The sequence below is a fragment of the Anser cygnoides genome, chromosome 3 (assembly GCF_040182565.1).
Source record: "Anser cygnoides isolate HZ-2024a breed goose chromosome 3, Taihu_goose_T2T_genome, whole genome shotgun sequence".
Taxonomy (NCBI): domain Eukaryota; kingdom Metazoa; phylum Chordata; class Aves; order Anseriformes; family Anatidae; genus Anser; species Anser cygnoides.
The window spans coordinates 68,917,867-68,930,590 of record NC_089875.1 but is presented as its reverse complement, the minus strand read 5'-3'; the positions used below and the strand labels follow the sequence as shown (position 1 = coordinate 68,930,590).

The 12,724-nt window shown below is 37.3% G+C and overlaps 1 protein-coding gene and 1 long non-coding RNA gene across 17 annotated transcripts in view; one reads left to right on the top strand and one right to left on the bottom strand.

Annotated features, from left to right (window-relative positions):
• Nucleotides 1-73: 73 nt before the first annotated feature.
• Nucleotides 74-12,724, top strand: part of LOC106032457 (uncharacterized) — a 36,655-nt gene continuing 24,004 nt past the window's right edge. For 3 of the 8 annotated variants that reach the window (XR_007163845.2, XR_010830403.1, XR_007163843.2), the window contains exons 1-3: nucleotides 97-611; nucleotides 1,843-2,569; nucleotides 12,282-12,371. This is a non-coding gene — a long non-coding RNA (uncharacterized lncRNA). Of the gene's footprint in view, nucleotides 612-1,842; nucleotides 4,150-4,659; nucleotides 7,191-12,281; nucleotides 12,553-12,724 lie in introns of those variants that run through there. The other 5 variants (XR_010830401.1, XR_010830399.1, XR_010830400.1 and 2 more) reach the window with 4 other exon arrangements.
• FAM184A (family with sequence similarity 184 member A) overlaps nucleotides 5,385-12,724 on the bottom strand; it is a 71,685-nt gene continuing 64,345 nt past the window's right edge. For 2 of the 9 annotated variants that reach the window (XM_066994367.1, XM_066994371.1), the window contains 2 exons: nucleotides 9,194-9,393; nucleotides 5,385-7,467 (listed from right to left, as the gene is read on the bottom strand). In XM_066994367.1, the coding sequence (XP_066850468.1) occupies nucleotides 7,386-7,467; nucleotides 9,194-9,393 (282 nt within the window). In that variant the 3' untranslated portion in view covers nucleotides 5,385-7,385. The remainder of the gene's footprint in view (nucleotides 7,468-9,193; nucleotides 9,394-12,724) is intronic. The other 7 variants (XM_066994369.1, XM_066994365.1, XM_066994372.1 and 4 more) reach the window with 7 other exon arrangements.

Here is a 12,724-nt window from a genome sequence, read left to right as displayed (position 1 = left end):
TGCCCCGCTGCTGGCGAAACGCCGCCCCAAGCCAAAAAAAAAAAAAAAAAAAAAAGGAAAAAAAGAACAATATCGGCCGCTCTGCTGTGAACTGCAGACCCGCCGGCCGCGGCCTGTCTGTCTGTGTCTGTGCTGCTCCCCCCGCCTGCGGGTCCCCTCAGCTCCAAGCCCGGCTCCCCTGAAGGCAGCTGCAAGCCAGGCGGCTCCTCCTCCGTAAAGGCGCGTCCGTGGCGGCTCTGGGGGGTTTGGGCTTTTAGTACAGCCGGAAAGTAGGGGCGGGGGGGGGCTCTGAAACTTTCGCTTTAGCCCAAAATGTACGGTGTATTGCTTTGAAGAGTTTAGCATCTGAATGTGGTCTTTTTCCTCACACCCAGTGGCATCTTATCTTTGAAATATTTAATCTTCTAAAGTTATTTCTGTTTTAAAATTGAGTTCCAGGTGTAAGGAGTGCCAGTGAACCCCAGCAGCCTGCCTGCTTCCCGGCCCTTTCGCCGCCATCCAGCCCGGGTGCGCTCCCTGGAGCGTGCAGTGCTAGGGCACCTCTGAGCCCTGCTCGCAGGGACTGCCCTGGAAGGAGGCTGTCTTCTGAGCTGCTACACGTTATCTTCCCGGTATGTGTGACACTGTATTTGTTTCCTATAGCCATTCAAGTCTGTGCTATCACAGAGAAAAACTTTCAGCTCCCTTCAAGGTGTCTGAAGTTAAAACTTCTTTATTGAGCTCCTCATTCTCAGGACCTCCCGTTGTTGGCTTGTATTAACAGTAAGTCACTGATTCACAAACAAAGCAGAAATGACTGCCCGTGTAAGATCTTAACTAGAAAGTGTAGCATACTATTGTCAAGGTATCAGAAATATACCAATAGTTCTGTAATAAGAACTTGTCATACTAAAACACAAGAGTTCGCAGTGGGGAAACTCAACACTTTTCAAACAAAAAACATCTTTTATTTTCAAGTTATGATATATAGCTTTGATATGTAAAATAAGTGCATTACCTGCCTTAATTAAACTAATATAATTTGAATGTCTGTGTTTTGTTTTTGTTTTCCCAGTTGAAAGAATACAGTGATTATAGTAGATAGGAAAGTTAAAGTGATTACTCCACCTCTCGTAATCCTCTTGACTATCTCACCATCCATGAGATTATATGAGGAAAGTTTGCTCAGCAGAAAAGGCGAGAGTCTGGGAATGCCTGGACAAAAGCATCTCAGTGGGACCACAGATGCTGTAAATAAAGGCTCAGAATTTGTCTGCGTGGCTTTCTCTGAATTGATGCTCCACAAGCTACCGCAGACTCGTGTCTGGTAACTCAGCGGACAGAACTTCAATTACCTGTCCTGTGTTGTTTGGAAATACAAACTTTAAAGTATTTGTAGATGTTGCCTAAATCCTAAGAATTAAGATGTTTCCAAACCTGAAGGAAAGGGTGTTTACAGCATAAGCCTAGGACTGCTGCAGGTGCCTATAAAGACAAAATTTTCTGACCCTTAGGTGTATCTCCAGAGGCAAAAGTCTGGGCCCTTTATAAAATGGTCTTATATCCATTCAGTTGGTTAGCATAGCTGAAAAAGCACTGCTGAGATCTGCAGCTAATACGTCAATTGTTCACTGAAAATTCAAAACTACTTCTGGCAATGATTCTAGGTGCAGTGTCAGGCCGACCCTGCCTCCACAGTGTGCTTCCAGTGCCAGCTTTACTCAGTTTGTGGTGCTGTCTTGCAAGGTACCCAAACCAGGCTTCTCTTTTTAAGGACGAGACATATTTGTACACATTTGTTGGTTCAGCACAGTTACCTGGTTGCTTGCACAGCAGAGCTGTAATCTTTGTGATGTCCTGCAGGTGTCTTCCTGTGCTTCTTCAACCCTGGCGTTTTGTACCCTAGGAAGCTGGAGGAGCAACAGGAGGGAAAAGGATGCAGCAGCCAGCAACTGAAGGAGCTAATTCCAGCTACAGAGCAAGTAACTGACCTTGGTGTGTGAAGGTTGCAATTAGGTAGTGGTTCCTACAGAAAAACCCTGTATTTATCAGCTTATTATTGAATGATACCTAGTAACAGTTATGTACTTAGTTGAGTGATACAGAAATATTTACTCAACAAAGAAGATCCCATCAAAAACTACGTCATGCTCATTTGAAAATCCACATGGTATCCCCTTTAGAAATCTTGGTGCAAAATGGGGCAAGAAAAACTATCTTAAACAAGTGGATGGATATAGTGCTCTCAGTTACTGGCCTGAAAAAATGCCTTTTGCTGTGCTCAGAATACTTTCCTAGTTCATCTCTGCTTTCCACTTTTAATGGCTCTCTACATAAGCCAATATAACTGCTTTTTGCTTTCAGCTCACTTCTGAAATTTATAAGCAAATAAAATAAAGATTGAAAACTCCACTGTTTTTCAGTTCTACAGAATATAGAGCGTACCCTTGATCTGGTAATACCCCAGGAGTACAAGACCTGTCAGTTAACGCAGGGGTCAGTGGTACACATCCTGCTCCGACGTGCAGCTGGGACACTGCAAGCAAGGCTGCACAGGTGCTGAGAGGAGCTCATGGATCCCATGGACTAGGTGATGATTTAGATTAAGCAGGATAAAACTCGGGCTGAACTCTCTACCTTCCATTTCCATTGCCAGGTGCCACTGCAGCTGTGTGTGGTATTTACAGGCTGAAGTATGCTCAGGCATTTTTCTCTGTGCCCAGCCATCACAGCTGTTGATCTGTGCCTGTCATTAGAGTTGAAGGGCTATGGCTGTAGCTGTAGTTAAAGACTTCAGGTTGCTCCCTAAATGCTTTGGTTAGACTCCAGAAAGGATCAGTAGTTCACCTCACAGGTCTTATCATTAACTTAGGACCTTACAGTACAATTTGTACAGTCAATAAAGCTTGAGTTGGCTAATTGTTTATGTGCTTGAAAAGGATAAGCATAAACATGGTAGTGCAGTAACAGAGCCCAGTGAATGAATGGTAAGGCAGACAGATAAATTGCAGCGTTAGCAGAAATGGAGCTAAGCAGTCAGGCTGAAAAGTCCAGCTTCAGCTTGGCTGCCTGCTTTTGTTACCTGATCCCAGTGCTATCTACAGGTACTTCCAATTACAAAATGGATGTTTCTTTATGTCACCAACCAAAATACACTCTAACGTAAATTGTAGAACTACAAGGTGATTTCTCTATGTAATTATGCCTGGAAATTTTGCCAGGGAATGTATAGATCAATAGAACTGACACAGTGCCCTACTCCAGAAGGTAGCTAAACAACAGTACAAGAAATTAGAGATTCCCTTTCACTGTAGTAAAAAACAGGCTATCATTTGCCTAGGAAGAGTAGTAACAGTTCCGTATTGAATTACAGCGGACATACCAGAAAAAAGGCAATGTGGCTCCTGTAAGAGGAAAGTTAGTGTCTTTCAAAGCTGTTGTTTTTGCAAATGCTATTAAAAAAGGCTAGGGTTCCTCACACCTAAATTGGAGACACATAAATTGGTTGTTGCTCTACACTTTTTGTACAATCAAAAGAGATAAGTGGGCTGATTCACCCCTGAAGCTGCCTGTTGACTGCAGAGGAGGTTGAAGATTGCTATTTTTTAAGCTAGGTGACTCAGTCAGCTTCATTCTAAGGGAAGTAAATAACAGCAAAGGAGGTCATTTTCTCAATGCAGAATCATTAAAATTTATCTGTGAATAGCACTGAGATCAAGTAACAACATTCACATGTAACTTAAAATAAGGGGTTGCTCTGACACACTGAACAGGTCTGGTTTCTAATGTTAAAAGGGAATCCTGATATTCTTTAGGAATTGCATCCTATAGTTTTTTAACAGAGTTTCAGAGCAAGAATAAAACTGGAAAAAAGTGAATGACCATTAGTCAAAAGCTGATATTGGGATTTTCTAGCCATGGTTACTGGAATATTGTGTTTGTTAACAATTTAGTGAAAAGAAAGGACAGCCAGATGCCATTTTTTTCAGCTGCCAAACCAGAAGGGCAAGTGCTGCAAAATATGTTACAGCTCAGAATCCATCCACCTTCACTTACATGAGCAGAAATATTTTTCCCACAAAGACTGCTGCTTTCAGTTTTGAAGTGTAACTCATCCAAGGAGGTCCCTCTTGGAAAGGGTATTCTCGTCTCAAAAAGCAGGAAGGTGTAGTTCCAGAGAGTAGCTAACATCAAGAGTGGAAAAAATGGCATTATGTTTTAAGAATGAAAATAGAGATTCTCACAGCACTGTATAAAACATTTAGAAAAAATAAGATATGCATATCCTAAAAAATAAAAAGGCTAAATATTATATATTCTCCAGATTTACAATACCTAGTCTTGTTATTTAAAGTGATAAAAGTTTATTACAAATTTATTTTATTTTATTAAACATGTACATATCAAATGTAAAGCTACTCTAGCCAATTTGAAAATAATCCAAGTTTTTCCTTTTGAAGTAGCAGATCACAAAAAGAGGATTCTTTTAAAAAATTCTAATTAAAAAAAAATCTGTAATATTGACCGATGTAACTTATTGTCAGTACTTCTCATAGGAGTAATATTTTCCTTGAAGTCTCAAGTAAATATAGTAAACGTGTTGAAGTAACTGAAAAAACATGGAAGGAAGGAGTCAATCTGATGAAGCAATGTCTATGTTAGCACTATTTTTTTCCTCAGGTATACCTTCTGTGTACAATTCCTGCTGCAGAAAAGAGCCATGCAGTTCTTGTGACGTAATTCTTCCTTACGCTATGAGGTGTAAAATGGGACAGCCAAAGCATTTTCCTGCTAACCTGGAAAATTCACTGGCATTCGCTCATCACAAAAGTAAATTGAGCAATCCAGGCTGAAAGCCAAACTTTGCCTGAAGGCTGATTGTTGGTGTCCTGATTAAATGTAGAATTCTGCTGCATTTTGCCCCAGTGTCAAGTATAGCTTGTTACTTTCCTCTTCCATAGGAAAGCCCAGTAAGGATTAAACGACTGTATTCTTTTGTGTTTGCTCTTTGACTTTTTAAATTTCTTTCTGGATAAAACTCTAAAGGGTCAGAGGGGAAACAATTATACTAAGTGCTGCTAATCAGATTTCATGTCTCAGAATGCACAGACAGCTCCTAAGAGCCTAAAGTTTTTTTCCGGCATTTTAAATAACATGATGCAATTTCATATTAATTCTGCACCTCCTTACCTTGGAGTTGTTTGTTAACAAGTAGAAGGGCTTAGGCAAAAAAACGCCCAAGAGCTGAGACTGTGTATGTGAGCAGAGACGTTGCAGACTGCAGAACTGGGCACCAGATACTGCAAAGATCAAGAAAACAATGGTATTGTGATAATGCAAGTTCCTCTATTAATCCAAAATGCCAGACGTTAACTAACTTTTTGGGAATACATATTACAGTGCTCTCAATGCCATTTGGTAGAAACTCATTTTTCTCCTAGTCTCTTCAGGTTGTTTTTTAAGAGACTGATTTGGTAGTGGAACAGCTGCTGACTTCGGCAGATGTGGTAACTTCTTAACTTTCTTCTCCCTGTAAAAAGACAAATCCCTGTGCTAGCAAAAATACCCAACCCTTTACTGAAGTCTAAAAATATGAGCAGGTAAAGTGAACGCACACATTACCATCCAATTATTGTTCACAGCTATTAATTCCATACATAGAAATTTACACATGGAGGATGGCAGGTAAAGGCTGAGCCCCTTATAAACTTTGCAAAGCATGCAAGAAAAAATACGCAACACTCACGTCAGAACATTATAACAAAATGAGCTAGTGTATTTTATTTCGGGTAAGAGCCAAGAAATCTGACATTTTGCCCAATATGGCTTTCTTCTAAAATTAAAAAGTTGCATATACCTACAGTTGAGTCCACCAGCTACCGAAAATTTGCTGTATGCATCTTTAATCCACAGCAGCATCACCAGAATACAGCTTCCAGTGTAGTTTTCAAGCAGAATTATAAGAAGTTTTAAAATGTTCATTTAGAATATTTTATATTGTTTATATGAAAACATACAAATTTTTTCATTTATACATATACTACATATAAAACTCATTGTAATTAGCAAGTATCTTCATCTGGGTATTTACCTTTGTGCATACAAGGAAAAAAAGTATGTAGTTAGGGCTTCAGATGAATATTAAAGTTCAAGACCTTTGTATATGCTAACTAAAACGTTATTCAAACAACTCAAATTTTCCTGCTTTTAAAAGATAAGAGATTCAGCTTAAAAATACATTCATAAAACAAAGAGACAATTTTCTCCCTGAGACTACCAGTGTGAATTACTTTGTGGTAATCTTTGAATGAAAAAATACAAAAGAGACAACGGGCTTTTTCAATATACTGCAGCAAATTTCTGGAACAACACTGGCATCATAAAAGGTGTAGATTGGAGAATCATGCTCACTAGCTGAAAAAACATGTTCATAGATTAGATTAAGACAAGAAAACCCTTTAATATAGACAATTGAAGGTAATTTAGTTTTCAAGATCTATATGTGTAATATGTAGAACTGGGAAAAAGTTGTGGTTTTTTGTAGGTTTTTTTTTTTTTTTTTAATTTCAGACATGATTTTTATCCAAAGCAGGACTTCATGCTCAAAATGTAGATTCTTGATTTATGCAGAGATACTTAGTACATAGTATTCTAAAGGTTTCAAGCATTTGTCTTTGTTAATATTAATAAAATAAATACATAATCTGTGAATACAGTTTCTGCTTAAATTCAGTGATAAAGTTTTAGATTATAACTAGAGGGCAAAGTCTCAGAGGCAGCAGTTAAGGAGTCAAATCCCTGCCCCAATGAACAGTGTCTGTTGTTTTTTTTTATGGTCTTGTCAAAATCACTCTGCTCTGAAGGCTAGCAGCTACACTGTTTTTGATTTATTTCACATTCTTCCTTTGAAATCTTAGAAAGAGGACAGTTTTTAAAATGCTAACATAATAGAATTGGGATGGATTAAACATACCTTGCCCAAATTGGAGAGAGAGTGGTATATATATATTTTTTCCTTTTACAATTTAAATTGTATTTGTAACAACCATGCGATTTTCTAGGGGGGAAAGCCTTACCTGAAATCAAAGAAAACATTTATAGGAAAAAGGGGGAAAGCATTATGTTTGTTCTACCAAAATTTATTATGTTGTACTTACAAAGTTTAAAGGTTCTTCCATTTTAAATAAAAATAATAGTTATAATTACACACATTATATAGTACCATGTCAAGTGATTCCAACAAATATCACATGAAATACAGTGCATTTTCAAATCAGAAAGACAAATACTTTCTCATTCACAGTGTTTGACAAATTACAGGAAAGCTTGTTCACATGAGGGTTTACTTAAGGTCATGCTCTGATAAACAGTCCACGTCACGCTGTGCCACAAGAACAAATCATCTCTCAGAATGTGAAGTATCGGGCAAACCACTCCTGGCGTTGTGGATCTGGTGAAGCCACTGGTGAAGCGTCAGTCTGAGGAGGGCTAAATTCATAGAAAGAAAAAAAAATTAACCCACAACTAAACAGAGTACCAAAGTTACGAGGAAAAAAAACAACACACAGAAAAAAAGAGTGAAGAATAGCCTGGTTTTCCTTGGATTACTCATCAGTGTGCCTCTGGATATGATTTAATGTCTCCCTACAGAATCTGTGATCATCCACTCCATTGGAGAGCATCAGCAGCACAGACAAGTCAGTTCAGCAGCCACATTACAGGGTGGGCAAATAATACTTTGGGAAATGGAATTTAAAATCTCATAAACAGATGTGTGTTTTCAGAAGAATAAAAAGGTTTTCTTGGAAAAGTGTGACTGTACAAGGTCCTCTTTTAGCATCCTTTTCCTGTGGCAAAGTTAATTTTTGGAAATATGATGCAAGCATCATATTCATAGACATGTGCTCACAGAGACTGGTTGGCAACTGAACAAAAATACAGACTATTTTAATACTTTACACTGATCACAAGTATCACTTGCATTGTTGTTCATGCACACATTTAATATTTGATAATAAACTAGGAAAAACTGCTTCACTGCAAACAAGATTTGATTCTCGCTTGAACCATTAAAATCCTCATTAAATAATCAAGAGAAAAATTAATTTGATTTAGATCTAATTATACAATTAAGTTACTTTATCAATAAAAATCTGTAATAAAAAAATCCCTACTGTATTACTGGATAATGCAAAGCACAAAACATTTTGGAGTGGAAACTCCAGCATCACAGTCCACGAGTTCATGCACATGCATATTACAGATACCTGACTGCAGTCACGCACATCACATGCACAGGAAAAAGTAAACTTACTTATTTTTTAAAGATGGCTTTTTAAAGATGGTTTTCTTGCCATAAACTGTTTTTACTTATCTATTTTACATTCTATTATTTGTTTCCTTTTATACTAAGTAATTGCTAGGTATGTGGCCTTTCACATTAAACCAAAAGAAAGCATCAACAGGCAGGTGCGAACTTGTAATCTTGTACATCACTTTAAGCCGCCAGCTTGGAGGCAAGAGATCAGTACCTATTAAATATAGCATACAGCACTTCTTCAGTGCCTTTAATATGTAGCCACATAAAGCAAAAAGATTTACCTCTAAGAAACCATTTTTAAGTTAATAATTCACTATATAAATTTATGAGAGAATTACTTTAGACTTCAATGCTGATTTTAACTACCAGAAGCTCAGCATTAAGCCCCCAAGCGTGTACGTTTCCTGTTTCTGTAGTAAAATTATGCCTATGAAACAGTTTGATATTGGTGGGGAAAGGGGAAACACAAAACATTCATGTAGCACAGAAAAGAGTTTTCTTACATAAAACCATCATCACACAATACTGAATAAAAGAAATTCTGTGCTGGTATCACTTCCTAAATGACAATCAGCAAATAACACAAACATTTAAAACAATTGTTCATATATGTAAACAATTGGAAGCACATGAATTCTGTTAAGGTATCTAGAGAGGTTTTCAAAGTTCAGGATTTATGAAAAAGTGAGAGAATACTTCATGTTTCAACAAGGTCTACCATAAAAAGGAATACTATAAAGAGGTTACAAATATTATATAAAAATTGAAAATTCATAACAGCACTTATACCTCTGAAAGGTTCGTAAAGCAAGTGGGATTCGGCTCAATACAAAAGCAAAATTTTCCTGAGTTAAGAAACGAAAAAGAAAAAAAGATTGGTGAGGCAGTGCTCACCTCAAAAACGTCTTGGGCTCTTTGGGTGGTATTGGCTGTGGCAGTGGTTTGCTGCTGTTGAACTCAATATCGTGGATGGGTGAGTTAGGAATGGGGTCCAGGCGGTTAGGATGTCCATTGCCCACTCCGCTAGATTCCAGAGCACTTAGATTGGGGACACTCACAAACCTGTTTGTTGATTTATCGTTCTTCTTCTTTTGCTGCATTAAAAATAACAAATGTAAGGAAGGCGCCAGGACAGATGAGGAGATTTGCAAATTTAGGAGTTTTTTTTTTGTGGCGTTATTTTTTTGGGGGTAGGGGGCAGGATAGGAAGGAGAGCAATTGGGACAGACTGGACTTTTTTTTCTAATTGTAGTTTTATTATTTGCTTTGACCAGAACTGATCACCACAAATTTCTCACATTTCTAATCACGTTGATTAAGTTATTAACACTTAGTGTAATAACCAACGAGTATATGATTTTTAAATATCTTCCAGTATAACATTTTGCTCTATTCTAAAACATTGAAGATAAGTAAGTTTTCTACCAAGGTCTTGTTAAACCTTCCATCTTTCCTTAGTTCTTTTCTTGGTATTAGTGAAACAGCTCTACTGTCAAATATAATTACAGAAAAATTTCAGTGATGAAAAAAGTAAATCTCTGCAACAGGTTTCACCCCATTACTGAGGCACATTTTGGTCAGTAAAACTTGGAACCTAGAAAAGCAGCTACATTTCTTTAAATGCAGTTATGCCCTTATAGTAAGCATTATAGCAATCCTGCCGAAGATGAAAATAATACTGTGTGAGAGTTCAGTTTCTTGCTCAAAAAAAGCCAGGCTGCTAAAGCTACTACAGCTAACACTTCCAAACACCAGATGGCACAAGTGAACCTTCTTCCTTTCTTAATACTACTGATAATATTCAGGGGACACAAAATACTGAAGAACTTTATTTTGATATCACTGTTTTACTCTCCTAACACATCATACAAAGAAATCAGTATTTATCCTCTGTGCTCTTATATATTTTAATGTAGAAAAATGCTTCAAATAGTTCTCTAGGTCTTCAAAAATAACTGTGACAGAATGCCACGTGTGTTTTCTGACTTCTATTCAATATTCCATGTCAACAACAAAATTATTAAAAAACCACCCTATTTACAAAAATAAGATTAATTTATTCTCATGAATGATCTATTAATTGAGTATATAATAAAAACTTCCAACAGAAAAGCTGCTCTATTCATGGGTGGCCTAGAGTTCAAATGGAGACAGTCTTACTATTTGTTTGTTTATACTCTTCTGTTTAGCTCCCTGCTATCTGATTTCACTACTTGACCTCTTCAAAGTTGAAAATTGCAAATACTGCTCTGTAGGCCAGTGGTGCATGTGCTTGTCAAACCAAGATTGAAAGATAATATAGTGAACAGAAAGCTATACTAGATTTTTGTTTTTTTTTTTTTAAATTATCACAGAGGAAGACCACTAGCTGTAAAAGATTAAACTAAAGTCATCCCGAACACTTTACTTCCTCAGGCTGAAGAGGCAAGAATGGAAAAATAGTTTGGTAAAAGTAACCAAATATACGTAGAACACACCTGCAAGGTAATATACACTGTAATTAAAACCGTGTACAAAACACACTGTAGTTAAATCTGCGCTTCACAACTGGCTCATTTCTGGAAAGTGTATTTATCTATATAAATGCTTTGAAAATACTGTAGTTCGTATCTTATTTTCTATAAAACTCTACACTTCTGAAGCAGTCAAATCTGGAGAAACTAAATTGTGTGTATTGTTTCTATGGAATTCATGCAAAATATTACGAAACTGCAGATCTACCAATGTAAGGCTAAACAGATCCACTGCATAAATTTGAAAAGCTCTAATAAATACTGCAATGGTTGTAATTTTGTATTAATGTGCAAAGCATGTAGTAACTCAAATTCTGTCATTTTATTATTTCAAAGAGAATGAAATTTTCAGTTTGTTTGTAATTCATTCCCCAATAACACAGCATGTGCTTTGATAAAGTAACATGTTCCACAATTCATGAGATGAGAGATCAAAATGTTCTGGAATACAAGACTGTTTTAAAGTCTTACGGATTTTAAGAGAGAGAAACATATGATAAAAGTATATGAATTTTCTCTATGGAAATCTGATGTTGAAGTACTTTTCCCAAACAATTCAGACTTCACACAAAACACAAACTTATATACTCAAGGGTCAAATGTCACATCTTTAAAACAAAATGGTTCAGACAAACTTCCAAAATTTTCAAACAACCTTTCACATAAAGACAAAGCATTCAAATTAGTTTGGGCCTAGCAGAGACAACACCAGGATGGCTAAGTTCCTTTATGCAGGCATTCATAAGAGTTAGGTAACAGCCGGTAAGCTTGCCAGAGCTGCTGGACTCCTGAAAAATGTCGGAGAGTGTTGACAATTTACAGCAGAGTTTGTGGAGAAGTGGGAAATACTCTGATCTGATGTGAAACCGTAAGATTAGCTAAATAACATAGCCTAATCTCTTAAATGACAGAGACAGACCTTCTTTTACACAGTGACATCCTATTCGTTCTGCCCAACCTGCTTACTTGATAACCAAACAACTGGATCTTAGGTAAAAATATTCCAATGTCAAAGAACCCTGAATTGTGCAAGAACTATGTTGCTTTATTTGGTATATCTTTATTTTTTCCCTTACTGCCTGTACTTGTGTCAATCTGAGTGTCTACATATAATCTTCATAACTGAAATGGTTGTGAACAACATAGCCTAGAGAACTTATGAGAGTGATTCTGCTCACCCTATACTAGATACCTACTCCATGCTCAAGTCTGTTGCAAACTTCATTAATGAGATATCCCTTGACTCTAACAGGAATTTAGACACACAGTGCACATGTAGATACTAGTATGCAGACATTTAAATTAAGGCATCAATATGGAACTGAATCTTGACCAAAATTTTTTTGTTACCCATTTCCCAAACGCATAAAGGATGTTTTGACTCCAGCTGTTCTCTGACACCCACGTGAACTTGTTTATCTCCAAAGCGGACCTCACAGCTGGGAAAAATCCCTTCCCTTTCCATGCAGGTGAAATAACCTATGGATTATTACAAGGAAGAAGGAAATGTCTGAGGACTCATTCTTACTGCTGAAGTGGTGGAAAGAGACAGAATGAAGGTACCCAACTGCAGACTATTCTTCATGTAGGAATGTTGCTGGCTTTTTAAGTGACAGGGAGGCTACTATGCCTGTTTGTACAGTAGCCTCCATTGGCTGCTGTTCACCAGGACGGAGAGAATTGGAAAAGCCTGCTACTGAAGTGTTTTTGCTTATACAGGATGCAACAATAACTAAGAAGGTTAGAGGCTGATTTCTATCTCCTACTGCCCTTACACTCTATACCCAGTTTGTCACTCCAATTCTCCATTATTAGTCTGTCTTTTTCTACTCAGACTCATTCTACGCTCTCCTCATACTTTTCTTCTTCCTCTTTTTACCCCTATTCCTTTTATTTAGTGTCCCCGCTTCCT